General features: G+C 35.8%; 1 protein-coding gene across 3 annotated transcripts in view; it reads left to right on the forward strand.

Annotated features, from left to right (window-relative positions):
• Window positions 1-218: 218 nt before the first annotated feature.
• LOC110440243 (DNA polymerase theta-like) overlaps window positions 219-12994 on the forward strand; it is a 56471-nt gene continuing 43695 nt past the window's right edge. For 2 of the 3 annotated variants that reach the window (XM_021483194.1, XM_021483210.1), the window contains exons 1-10: window positions 219-264; window positions 1523-1816; window positions 2942-2987; window positions 3786-5397; window positions 6597-6749; window positions 7672-7826; window positions 9308-9464; window positions 9955-10081; window positions 11050-11411; window positions 12691-12837. In XM_021483194.1, coding sequence (XP_021338869.1) covers window positions 1653-1816; window positions 2942-2987; window positions 3786-5397; window positions 6597-6749; window positions 7672-7826; window positions 9308-9464; window positions 9955-10081; window positions 11050-11411; window positions 12691-12837 — 2923 coding nt within the window. In that variant the 5' untranslated portion in view covers window positions 219-264; window positions 1523-1652. Of the gene's footprint in view, window positions 269-1522; window positions 1817-2941; window positions 2988-3785; window positions 5398-6596; window positions 6750-7671; window positions 7827-9307; window positions 9465-9954; window positions 10082-11049; window positions 11412-12690; window positions 12838-12994 lie in introns of all 3 variants that reach the window. The other variant, XM_021483201.1, reaches the window with a different exon arrangement.

Below are 12994 nucleotides of genomic sequence, written 5' to 3' on the forward strand. Positions count from 1 at the left end.
CAGTCGATCCTTTAAAAATGAAATATCTCGAATTTTACATATTCTATAAACAAGAATCTTTCATAATCTGGTTTACCATTAAATGCACGAATATACACCATCTTCAATTTTCCATCGGCACATACAGATAATGAAGGTGGTCAATGTTTCCATGTAGAATTTTGATGGGACTTCAACAAGTCTACACTTAATTATAGAGCGTCTCCTAGATCCCGATTTAAAAAATGGCGGATAGTTCAAAAGCAGATGGAAAGTTTAATAACAGTAGGTAAAACGACCATCAGTTCTGAAACTTCATAGGAGTTAATGCAATGATCTAACACCAATTTTAAACATGTTTCTTTTTTTCGAGAACAAGCTTCATATCCCTCAATCACAGCACAGGGGCTCGTTACAAATGTCTAATTAATTTAACAGGTTGGGCACAACGGCGCATAGGCCTATAGGTAATAATCCTGCATTTGGGCATAGGTGTTTGAAATTCTGACTGTGAATTGAGATAAAAATCATATAAAAAAATAAGGGTATTACTATATATTTTTTTTATATGATTTTTATCTCAATCCACAGTCAGAATTTCAAACACCTATGATTTGGGTAACATCTTTGTATGTTATGGTTGAATGCACTTCGAATCTACTTGTATCCTATATAAAAAAATCAAAATTTTGTACTTCACTATCTTTATTAAATATCGCTATTTATATGGTTATTATAAACAACTTTTGGTCGAACGTTTTTTCGTGTTTTGACATTTTCGTAATTTAACACGGTTCATGAGTTACAGTACAGTAGTCTATTCTATACTGATTTGGGTCACAGCAAACATAACCATCCATATCAATATAAAATATGTGTATTAGACATTCGAAACGAGCCCCTGTGATCCCAGTGCTGACCCGAGGGAAGAAAAATCTTTGTTTGCATTTATAATAACAATTATTTTCCTCTAGATCCTCCCACAATCCAGCACACAGGTGCTGTGCATGGACAAACTGAAATGATGTCATTGTATAAATACTACCACGGAATCAGATACGATTTGCTATGTTAGTCCTCGGTACTAAAGTATATATATATTTTTATGTTTCACTAAAAAAATTGCAGAACTAATATACCAGGCTATGGTAACCAGCAGTCGAAACCTGCACTTTTCTGTCGAAGTCCAAAGATGTAGAGGTGACAAGCCATGGCCATACTATCATCATCATTAATTTCTAAACAACCCTTCCAGGAGCAATACTTAAGCCAATGCAATCTCACAGGAAGCATCAGTAAACACTTGTAAAACACATTCCCTTCTCCACATTTACCATACATGAAATGAATTTTAATAATATAACACTTAGAAAAGAAAAATAATATACTTAGTATATGACTAACATAGTCATTCTGTATGTGCATGGGATTGTTGTTTAACTGTTGGCTTTTGGTAAAGATGTTATTACCGTTGTTAAAGTTCCCCTTGGACCTCTTCCATTAGCCTGTCATTTTTACATAGAAAAAAACATTGCATTTTCAGCTTGAAGAGACTGACAATGAGGACAGGAACTGACCACCTATAATGACTCCTATATCAGTCTACATGTACACCTGGTTGGATGTTCGGCGCTTCAGTCAAGTACTGAATTGTGTAGAGCCATGCTGTTAGAATGGCAACCAGGGGAGACGGACATGCTGTTAGAATGGCAACCAGGGGAGACGGACATGCTGTTAGAATGGCATCCAGGGGAGACGGACATGCTGTTTGTCGTAAACGCCTGGGTAGACTTCCAGTCAACACACAGTCAACTGCAGGCAGAGAATGGAAGTCGGTGTAAGACATTTTGTGGATGATCAATATATTTGTAACATTTTTTCTATAAAACTTCACTTTTCAAAAAAATATTGAGTTATAAACAATAGAATTTAAATATCAGGCGGGAAAATGCAGTAAATCAGAAATGTTCATTGTAAAAATGCATCACTATATACAATATTGTAGACATGTGTACACGCTAAGTGTCATCTTTCATTATGTTAAGCCATTCAAAATGAACATGCCAGTCAACATCAACCATCAATGTATTTTCTAAATGAAGAAAAAATGGTTGTCCTTGCTGTGACACAGTGTTTTCACACCTTATTTTTTATGCAATGGCAAAATATGCAATAAAAAAAACTACAAACTAGAAGATAATCAGACATTTGCTCCTGTGTACCTGTTCCAAATCATTCATAACCATACACCCACATATTTCTACAATACCATTCCTGAACATAAACAATAATTATACATTTCAAAGTGGAAGAATCGTCAATGCACATTATATATATATGCTGAACCTAATAATTCTACTATGAACAACTGGAACACTAGATGATTTTATGGGAAACTCTTTTTCAATTTACACCAGCTAGTTTTAAAACTTAGTATTCCGACAACTGTGTATCTCTGAAACTTTTATGAATAATACAAAAATTCCCCAGATCATTCTATGTCTGTCACTAATGTTGTATATGGTATTGTGAAGTCCGGATCCATGGAAGTATGAACAAGTCAACCAGAAAAAATGGTAGTGGCTTTCTGTCACCATTGAGGGAGTTGTTGTTGTTTATCACAATATGATAGCAAGAAGAACTGCAATTCAAACAACCATTACAATAATTTGACCATGGTTCATTAAACCATGTTTCACAATAACATGCCGCACTGGTAAGAAACCTGCTAGTGATTTAAGTTATGATGAATTTATGGAAAATATTTATGCACTTATTTTTCAATATCTTCTTGATAGTATCTCTATACGATCTATTGTATAGATGTAAATCTCCATGTTTAATTATTGATAGCTAATTACGTGAGAGTGAGAGAGAATGAAGTCTTATAATATAGCTGCTTCTTTCTGTTATCTTGATTATTGATTGGAAATTATATCTAAAATTGTTTTCTTTACACTAGTTCCAACAATGCTGATGGGAGAAGTATCTATCGGGCAACTAAAAAGGTATTAATTAGTACATGTATGCCAAATAATGTCATCTAATTCTTGATTTTCAAAAACGGATTTATATGTCTATTCCATGTTTACTTGTTACGTGAAACTGCTTCATTCTTCGGAATGGTAATGCTGATTTTCTGTAATATTTTTTCTGTGATGAAACATAGGCCTGGAGCAATTTATTATATCACAAAAACATTCGATGGTTATAGCTATATAGGTTATAGATATCATAACTGATGAGATGATAGCTCCAGTTGATATGAACTGAGGTAACTGAATGTAAGTCAAAAGAGACAATGAATATTTCTTAGATATTTAGTTCTTTGCCATTTTTTTCATTTATTTTTAATTTTTACAAAAGTGCCAACAAATCTTTAAGCATGTGAAACATCCTTTTCTACATTAATCAATCATGTCTGCCCGTACGTATGTGCTTCAGCCTACTTTGATATTTATCATCAACATTTTTGATCAACATTTTTGTAGCAAGACACTACTATGTTATGGAAGTAAGATTTCTACAAAGTGTTCAAGATTAGATATAATGCCCCAATCTTTTACCTTCAATACGTTGTTAAATGAATCTTTATAAATAATGTAAAAGCTAATTCATTTTATTAGCATTTCTTTAATGCCACATATCATGTATATATCACAGTCTTGCATAAAGAGGATATTAATTTTTAATAGAATTGTTTATATCGAAATTTTCTCACATCTAATATGTCATCAGTGTGATATTGTCAGACACATATCTAGAATCAACTCTAAAGTTTCCTTTGAAAAATTAATACATTTTAGGATGGCAAGCATCAGTTTCAGCAGGAGAAGACAGTACCCATGGCCTCAAAATCTTCCTTCTCGCTATCTCTGTGCTCTGAATTCGATACAGAGATGGTTGACATCGTGGAACAGATGGAGAAAGAGCAACAAGGCAGTGGTGTGCCTTCATGTAAAAGAAAGGTTACCCCTGACAGATCTGTACCCAAAACTGACGCTAAATCGCAGCAAAATGTTGGTAAGGAAGGACAGGTATTTCCACAAACCAGTTTAGAGAAACGGAATACAACGGGAGAACATAGAAAGATAACTCCGAAGCCTAATACAGCACTGAACAAAAGAAGTGCTCCATCTGGAAAAGCTAATAAAAAAATGTCTGCTGTTAATGATCATAACATATCCTGGCAGAGTCCACAGGAGGCCTCCACACCCAATCTCACTCACACACAGGGTGTGTCTAAACGTCCCAGGGTATCAGATAGAACCACCCCTCACGTCCAAACTCAGCTGTTCAAGTCTCTCTTCACCATTCCTAGCCCCATGTGTGGGTTGGAAACATCTCTGAACCTTGGGGTAGATTCTCAGAAAGAAAATTCTGTTGATAATATCAGGAATGGCAAATCAAACTTTTGTGAAACCCCCAGGAGATCTCTCCGGGGCAAAAGGACAGAATCGTTGTGTACTGGGTCAGAAGCTCCTGGAGATAATCAAGGGTTACACCAGAAGATGCCTAAAAAGAATTCCACTGAAGGCACAGCAGGTAAAGGTGACCGTTCAAGACGCAACATCCAATCTAGTCATGTACCAGACACTGGAACAAGAGATCAGTGGTCGTGTGAAAATAGCATAAAATCATTAGATAGGCCAATGCTAGTTGAGGATAGTCAGTCTCCTGAAACAAAGCAAGGTTGTGCTCCGGAAATACAAACAGCCATTTCAAAACAGGCTGACATTGGACCAGTAACGTCTGATGTCATCAGTAACAAGAAAACCAGTAACCAAGGGCCGGTATCCTGTGATGTCATCAGTAACCAAGGGTCGGTATCCTGTGATGTCATCAGTAACAACAAAATCAGTAACCAAGGGTCGGTATCCTGTGATGTCATCAGTAACAACAAAATCAGTAACCAAGGGTCGGTATCCTGTGATGTCATCAGTAACAACAAAATCAGTAACCAAGGGTCGGTATCCTGTGATGTCATCAGTAACAACAAAATCAGTAACCAAGGGTCGGTATCCTGTGATGTCATCAGTAACAACAAAATCAGTAACCAAGGGTCGGTATCCTGTGATGTCATCAGTAACAACAAAATCAGTAACCAAGGGTCGGTATCCTGTGATGTCATCAGTAACAACAAAATCAGTAACCAAGGGTCGGTATCCTGTGATGTCATCAGTAACCAAGGGTCGGTACCCTGTGATGTCATCAGTAACAACAAAATCAGTAACCAAGGGTTGGTATCCTGTGATGTCATCAGTAACAACAAAACCAGTAAAGCTGGGCCAAAAGCGTCTGATGTCAAAAGTAACGAGAAAACTAATAACCTTGGACCAGAATCATCCGATGTCGACACTAACAAGAAAACCAGTAACACACCTGATCTGACAGGCATAGCCCTTAAAACCAAAACAAGTAGATATCAAGCTTTTTTTCTTTCAAAGTAACACTACTTTTAATTTTTCTAATTTCATCTTTTTGTTTATGGCAGAAAAAGAATTTTCAAACTTAGTTATTTCGAAATATATCTGAATGGAGACAAGTTTGTGAGACAAGTTTGTAAACCTGACCTACAGGAGTTGTCAGTACTTTGTTTTGATGACTGTGCTTATTAAAAGTTTGATAAGTGGAATGCTTTTTAAATCGTTATGGGTATCATACCACAGTTTACTTATAAATTATAGACAACTAATCAGAGTGAGCGAATCTTATAAATTATAGACAACTAATCAGATTGAGAGAATCTTATAAATTATAGACAACTAATCCGAGTGAGAGAATCTTATAAATTATAGACAACTTATCAGAGTGAGAGAATCTTATAAATTATAGACAACTAATCCGAGTGAGAGAATCTTATAAATTATAGACAACTAATCAGGAGTGAGATAATCTTATAAATTATAGACAACTAATCAGGAGCGAGAGAATCTTATAAATTATAGACAACTAATCAGGAGCGAGAGAATCTTATAAATTATAGACAACTAATCCGAGTGAGAGAATCTTATAAATTATAGACAACTTATCAGAGTGAGAGAATCTTATAAATTATAGACAACTTATCAGAGTGAGAGAATCTTATAAATTATAGACAACTTATCAGAGTGAGAGAATCTTATAAATTATAGACAACTAATCAGGAGCGAGAGAATCTTATAAATTATAGACAACTAATCAGGAGTGAGAGAATCATATCAATTATAGACAACTAATCAGGAGTGAGAGAATCATATCAATTATAGACAACTAATCAGGAGTGAGAGAATCATATCAATTATAGACAACTAATCAGGAGTGAGAGAATCTAATAGATTATAGACAACTAATCAGGAGTGAGAGAATCTTATCAATTATAGACAACTAATCAGGAGTGAGAGAATCTAATAAATTATAGACAACTAATCAGGAGTGAGAGAATCATATCAATTATAGACAACTAATCAGGAGTGAGAGAATCATATCAATTATAGACAACTAATCAGGAGTGAGAGAATCATATCAATTATAGACAACTAATCAGGAGTGAGAGAATCTAATAAATTATAGACAACTAATCAGGAGTGAGAGAATCTTAAACTGTGAGATGAGATTTAAATTATGGTATTTTACAGAGTCGGGCACAGAGATGAGTACTGAAGGTACAGACAGGCTGGTACTGGCTAACTGGGGTCTGCCAGACACAGTGCTAAATCAGTACCACAAACGGGGGATCACGACAATGTTTGACTGGCAGGCTGAGTGTTTGTGTACAGAAAATGTCCTGGGTAAGCTTGTGTTTCTTTATTTTGAAGCATACCAATAGTAGTACACTAATTTTACATTTCTCCATGTTGTCGTGATCGATTCCTCGTCAATGACTCTCATTCCTGTAGTAGGCTTATTTATTATAGAATTTTTGCCAATCTTGGTACAATTATCAAGTACATTATATATATGTTATATCTCCGACATGTTTGGTGTCTTCAGACAGTGTTATCAATGTCACAATTACTACACGCAAAAGATCACTCTAGAAGGTTCTTTTAAACCAATATCAGGAACCACTGAATTGAATTAAGAAAAATTTGTTAACTGGATTTAACCTTTTTAACCAAGACAGCTGAGGTTTGATCCCCCGCTCAGACTTTAAAAAGTATGGAGTCACTTGACCAAACACATTAGTCAAGTGCACATCAGATGTTTGTGTCTAGGGTGTGAAGTGGGTCGTCTTCTCAATGTAGTCCATTTCCTCCCATATTGACATCCTCAGCATGCTTACACCTTCGCCAAATAGAGTGATTACTTTGAGTTTATAACATGTTTCACAATTTTTGTAAAATCGCAGGTTCGAGGCCTACGTGGGGCAGTTGCCAGGTACTGGCCATAGGTCGGTGTTTTTTCTCTGGGAACTCCGGATTTCCTCCACCACAAAAACCTGGCACATCCTTAAATGGCTATAGCTGTTAATTAAGGACATAAAACAGAAACAATCAAAACAGTAAAATAAATATGTTTATTTGATTAAAATTGCATGTGTCGTATAATCCAATTTAATTTATCCTGAATTTCTCGTGTCCTAATTATCCTCTTTATGTTTTTAAACATTCCATCATTTCCCTGGGCAGCTGATTGTGTTAATATAACTATATGCAATGTCTGGCTTACTGGAGTATACCTGATTTCTCCATTGTATTGTTTCTGTGACAGCGGGAGGTAATCTCGTGTACTCTGCCCCGACCAGTGCAGGGAAGACTATGGTGGCAGAATTACTTGTACTGAAGCGTATTGTGGAGACCAAGAAAAAGGCCATCATCATTCTACCATTTGTGTCGGTTACCAGGGAAAAAATGTTTTATCTTCAGGTAAGTATAAAAGCCTGAATGTCAAAATGCGTCAGAAAGGAGTAGATTGATGTTTGATTGTTTAATAGTATGATGTGAACAGTATTTGAATAGGTGTTATTGTTTTATAGTATGATGTGAACAGTATTTGAAAAGGCGTTAATGTTTAATAGTATGATGTGAAAAGTATTTGAATAGGTGTTAATGTTTAATAGTATGGTGTGAACAGTATTTGAATAGGTGTTGATGTTTTATAGTATGATGTGAACAGTATTTGAATAGGAGTTAATGGTTAATAGTATGATGTGAACAGTATTTTAATAGGTGTTATTGTTTAATAGTATGATGTGAACAGTATTTTAATAGGTGTTATTGTTTAATAGTATGATGTGAACAGTATGTGAATAGGTGTTATTGTTTAATAGTATGATGTGAACAGTCTTTGAATAGGTGTTATTGTTTAATAGTATGATGTAAACAGTATTTGAATAGGTGTTAATGTTTAAAAGTATGATGTGAACAGTATTTGAATATGTGTTAATGTTTAATAGTATGATGTGAAAAGTATTTGAATAGGTGTTAATGTTTCATAGTATGATGTGAACAGTATTTGAATATGTGTTAATGTTTAATAGTATGATGTGAACAGCATTTGAATATGTGTTAATGTTTAATAGTATGATGTGAACAGCATTTGAATAGGTGTTAATGTTTTATAGCATGATGTGAACAGAATTTGAATAGGTGTTAATGTTTTATAGCATGATGTGAACAGAATTTGAATAGGTGTTAATGTTTTATAGTATGATGTGAACAGAATTTGAATAGGTGTTAATGTTTTATAGTATGAAGTGAACAGTATTTGAATAGGTGTTAATGTTTTATAGTATGATCTGAACAGTATTTGAATAGGTGTTAATGTTTTATAGTATGATCTGAACAGTATTTGAATAGGTGTTAATGTTTCATAGTATGATGTGAACAGTATTTGAATAGGAGTTAATGTTTTATAGTATGATGTGAACAGAATTTGAATAGGTGTTAATGTTTTATAGCATGATGTGAACAGAATTTGAATAGGTGTTAATGTTTTATAGCATGATGTGAACAGAATTTGAATAGGTGTTAATGTTTTATAGCATGATGTGAACAGAATTTGAATAGGTGTTAATGTTTTATAGCATGATGTGAACAGAATTTGAATAGGTGTTAATGTTTTATAGTATGATGTGAACAGTATTTAAATAGGTGTTAATGTTTAATAGTATGATGTGAACAGTATTTGAATAGGTGTTAATGTTTAATAGTATGGTGGTTAATGACTATGTGGATACTGTAAGGTGTCAAAGATCATATCTACTCAAATACAAATATCAGACCTGATCACCCGCCATACCTGAGTTGGGATCAGTCCTTGTGTTTTAGTTGGTGTACTGGTAAATGTATCTAGGGATACTCCTCCTCCTTTGCAATGTTTGTAAAATTGATTGGCCTGTATTTAGGAGTTGTACCAGGACGCCGGTATCCGTGTGAATGGGTTTATGGGTAGCCACTCTCCCCCCGGAGGTTTGAGCAGTGTTGATGTGGCTGTGTGTACTATAGAGAAGGGAAACGGCCTCGTCAACAGGATGTTGGAGGAAAACTCACTCGACCAGCTAGGTACAGTCTTCTCAAAATCAACACTTCATTTCTGTAACATTAATCACCACATTGAGGTAATACAATTAATCCTGTCTATCAACTCTCGGGCATAATGTTATACAGCAGAGGTGCTGCTTACATGTTAAACAGCGGAACACTGTCAAAATTCATTTCAAATGACAGAAAGTATGATTCTGATTGGGTGAGAATATTACAGTTTGAAGTAGCTAGTGTAGACTACTGAAGATTACTGCCCAACAATTTTTAACAAATCCTGTTCAGTGAAATTTCAGTTTTATGAGATTATGTTATTATGAAAGATGATCAGAAATGATAAAATTACTTGAAGTTGGTATAAAAAGAAAAATGTAAATTCATGCACAGATTATTTCAGCATTTGAAAAGAGAGCTGATAGGAAGTGTATGTGTTGATTGCGTTGATATTTAACACAACTGCACATGCATTAACATGCTTTTGTTACATGTTGAAATTTAAATTGGTTACCAGGAATCATTGTTGTTGATGAGCTCCATCTGGTTGGAGATCCACATCGAGGCTATCTGCTGGAGCTGCTGCTGACTAAAATCTGCTACGTCATCAGAAAGGAGCAGGCTAGGGCTACAGTCAATCAGAAGTAAGAATATAAGACCCCTAGATCTACAGTCAATGAGAAGTAAGAATATAAGACCCCTAGGGCTAGAGTCAATGAGAAGTAAGAATATAAGACCCCTAGGGCTACAGTCAATGAGAAGTAAGAACATAAGACCCCCTAGGGCTACAGTCAATAAGAAGTAAGAACATAAAACCCCTTCCTGCCGAGCAGTGTAGGATACAGAAGTCCTGACCATAGGGTTTTCAAACTTGGTGAAACCAGAGGCTAAAACCTAAAGGTAGAATTCTCGTACCCTACCCTCCTGGGCATAAAAGAGTATTTTGCTCTCCTTCCAGTCACTGAAATTAGCTCTGAAACCACATAATTATATTATGTTGTAGTTTTCTCAATATGGCATTTGTATGTTCATGGTCATTTGTGGTGTCACATCCTTACTGGTCATTTGTGGCGTCACATCCTTACTGGTCATTTGTGGTGTCATGTTCATGAAATGGAGGGTAAGATAAAAATGTCTTGCCCTGGAAAGTTCTGTCATATATACACACAGCACAGCGAAACAATGGCTGAAGCCGTATCAAGTCCAACTGAAGGAGGGGCTACATTGAGTCAGATGTTCTACTAAGTAGGTTTCCTCCAAACACTAACAATAAAGGTTACTGTGTAGGTGTAAAACTTCCTCAATACACCAAAGTTACGTGAACGCCTGGTACTACAACAGCAGTTCTTGATTGAAGAATCTCAAGAGTATTTTTATCTTTCAAGGTGAAATGCTGGATCTGCTGTTGTAATAGATTATTTATATTTTGTATGATGTGTGTATAAAACAAAACATGTACATGTATATGATTTAAATCACAGATTTATAAATTGTTTATATGTGTCTTGGTCAAATCATTGGCAAGATATTTGAAATGCTGCTGATCTATCTTCAGGAATATGTGTATTATATCAAATTGTGTCTGATGTTCTGGACGTTTGTCATTCTGTAGAGGGGTGAGCGAAGTAATACACAACCCGATACAGATTGTAGGGATGAGTGCCACCCTGCCCAACCTTGACCTTCTGGCCAGCTGGCTGAACGCTAAAATGTTTATCACGGACTTCCGCCCTGTGCCTCTCACGGAGACCATCAAACTAGGCACGGCCATCTACGATTCCTCCATGTCAAAAATGCGTGATGTTGACCTGACTCGGACCTTCAAAGGCGATGATGATCATGTGATACCCCTATGTCTGGAGACCTTGACCAACGGTCATTCTGTCCTTATATTTTGTCCATCCAAGAACTGGTGTGAGAAATTGTGCGAGAGCATTGCCCGGGAGTTTTACAACATACTGAAGAAGGACATGGGTAGATAAAATGTTACATATACTAAAGAATGAAGTTTAAAGCTGACAGTGCAAGTAAAAAAGCTTTCAATTGATATAAAAAAAAAAAGATCTTCCCCATATTTTCCGACTATCGTTTCTAAGGAAGTCCCGACATTTTATTTTTTTCCTTGCGTGGTAATGAGTATGGGTCTTGCTGGGTATAAAAAGCACATTACCTGTCAAACTGGTTATCATTCTACAACTGACCATCTTGCGATTCAATGCACCGCGCACCTTGATCGGCAACCAATATCAAAAATCAGACACACTTTGAAACCCTGCCAAGCTGGTTGTTACTTATGGCACATTCTTGAAGATTGTGTATCCAAAAAAAGGTATATTACTGAACATACTTCTATAAATCCCATATATAACACCGATCTTTCTCGTACATAGAACTGCACCAACACACGAAAACTTTGTTATGAACTGCTTAGTCTTCGTCGTGTAGAGGCTTTGCTAGCACAACACATGCAAAATGTGACACTCCCAGGTGTGTAGTCAACAATGTGAAATTTGATAATTGAACCGTTCTCATGCAAATTATTGGAATTAGTATTGTTTTCACACTGGAGGTTATCACTATTTGGATATCTAAAAAGTAGGCATTAGCGTTCGTCATATGTTTGCTTCTTTCAGGGCTGTTTTGGGGGAGGGTGGGGGGAAGGGATTGTGCATTAGATATTTTAATTGGTGGTATTTTACTAATATTTCCACTTTTCTTAGATAAATGCTATCTTTGTTGTGTTCCATTTTAATTTTATTCAACTGATCTGATACAAAATGTTGGGAAAAAATCGTGCGTGAAAGTCTTCTATATATATAGTAAAGTAGTGTCACCTTGTGCATATATATTGAACAAATGATAACCAGTTTGACGGGTAATGCGCTTTTTATACACAGCGATACCCATACTCGTTACCAAGTAAGGACAAACTAAATATGTCGACATTTCCTTAGAAACGGTAGAAGGAAGAGATGGGGAAGATTTCTAAACTAGAAAAAACAAACTTTAAAAAAAAAAAATCTTAATTGAAAGCTTTTTAACTTGCACTGTCAGCTGTAAGTGTTTAGATAAATAGTGAATGTATTAAGATCTTATTAAATGAGACTATCTGGTGTTTTCTTTATTTACGTTTTATAAATATATCTATTCTCATTTTTTTATCAAGAAATCATATTCATGATTGTAGACATCATAATCAAAGCAAGCTAAGTGTTGTTGTATGAGTTTGACCTTCTGGACTTCTTTTGTACAGCTGCCAGGAACAGTACAGAGTTTAACGCCCTGCCCCTGAACAAAACAGCCCTCAGTGATGTAGTAGAGCAGCTACGCCGCACTCCCGTGGGTCTGGACAGCACGCTGGGGCGTACCGTGTATTATGGGGTTGCTTACCACCATGCAGGTATTACATGTCACTCCCACAACACAGGGGTAATAGATGGTCCTTATACATCACACAGGGGTAAAAGATGTTCCTTATACATCACACAGGGGTAATAGATGGTCCTTATACATCACACAGGGGTAATAGATGGTCCTTATACATCACACAGGGGTAA

The sequence above is a fragment of the Mizuhopecten yessoensis genome, unplaced genomic scaffold (genome assembly GCF_002113885.1).
Source record: "Mizuhopecten yessoensis strain PY_sf001 unplaced genomic scaffold, ASM211388v2 scaffold1749, whole genome shotgun sequence".
NCBI classification, from domain to species: domain Eukaryota; kingdom Metazoa; phylum Mollusca; class Bivalvia; order Pectinida; family Pectinidae; genus Mizuhopecten; species Mizuhopecten yessoensis.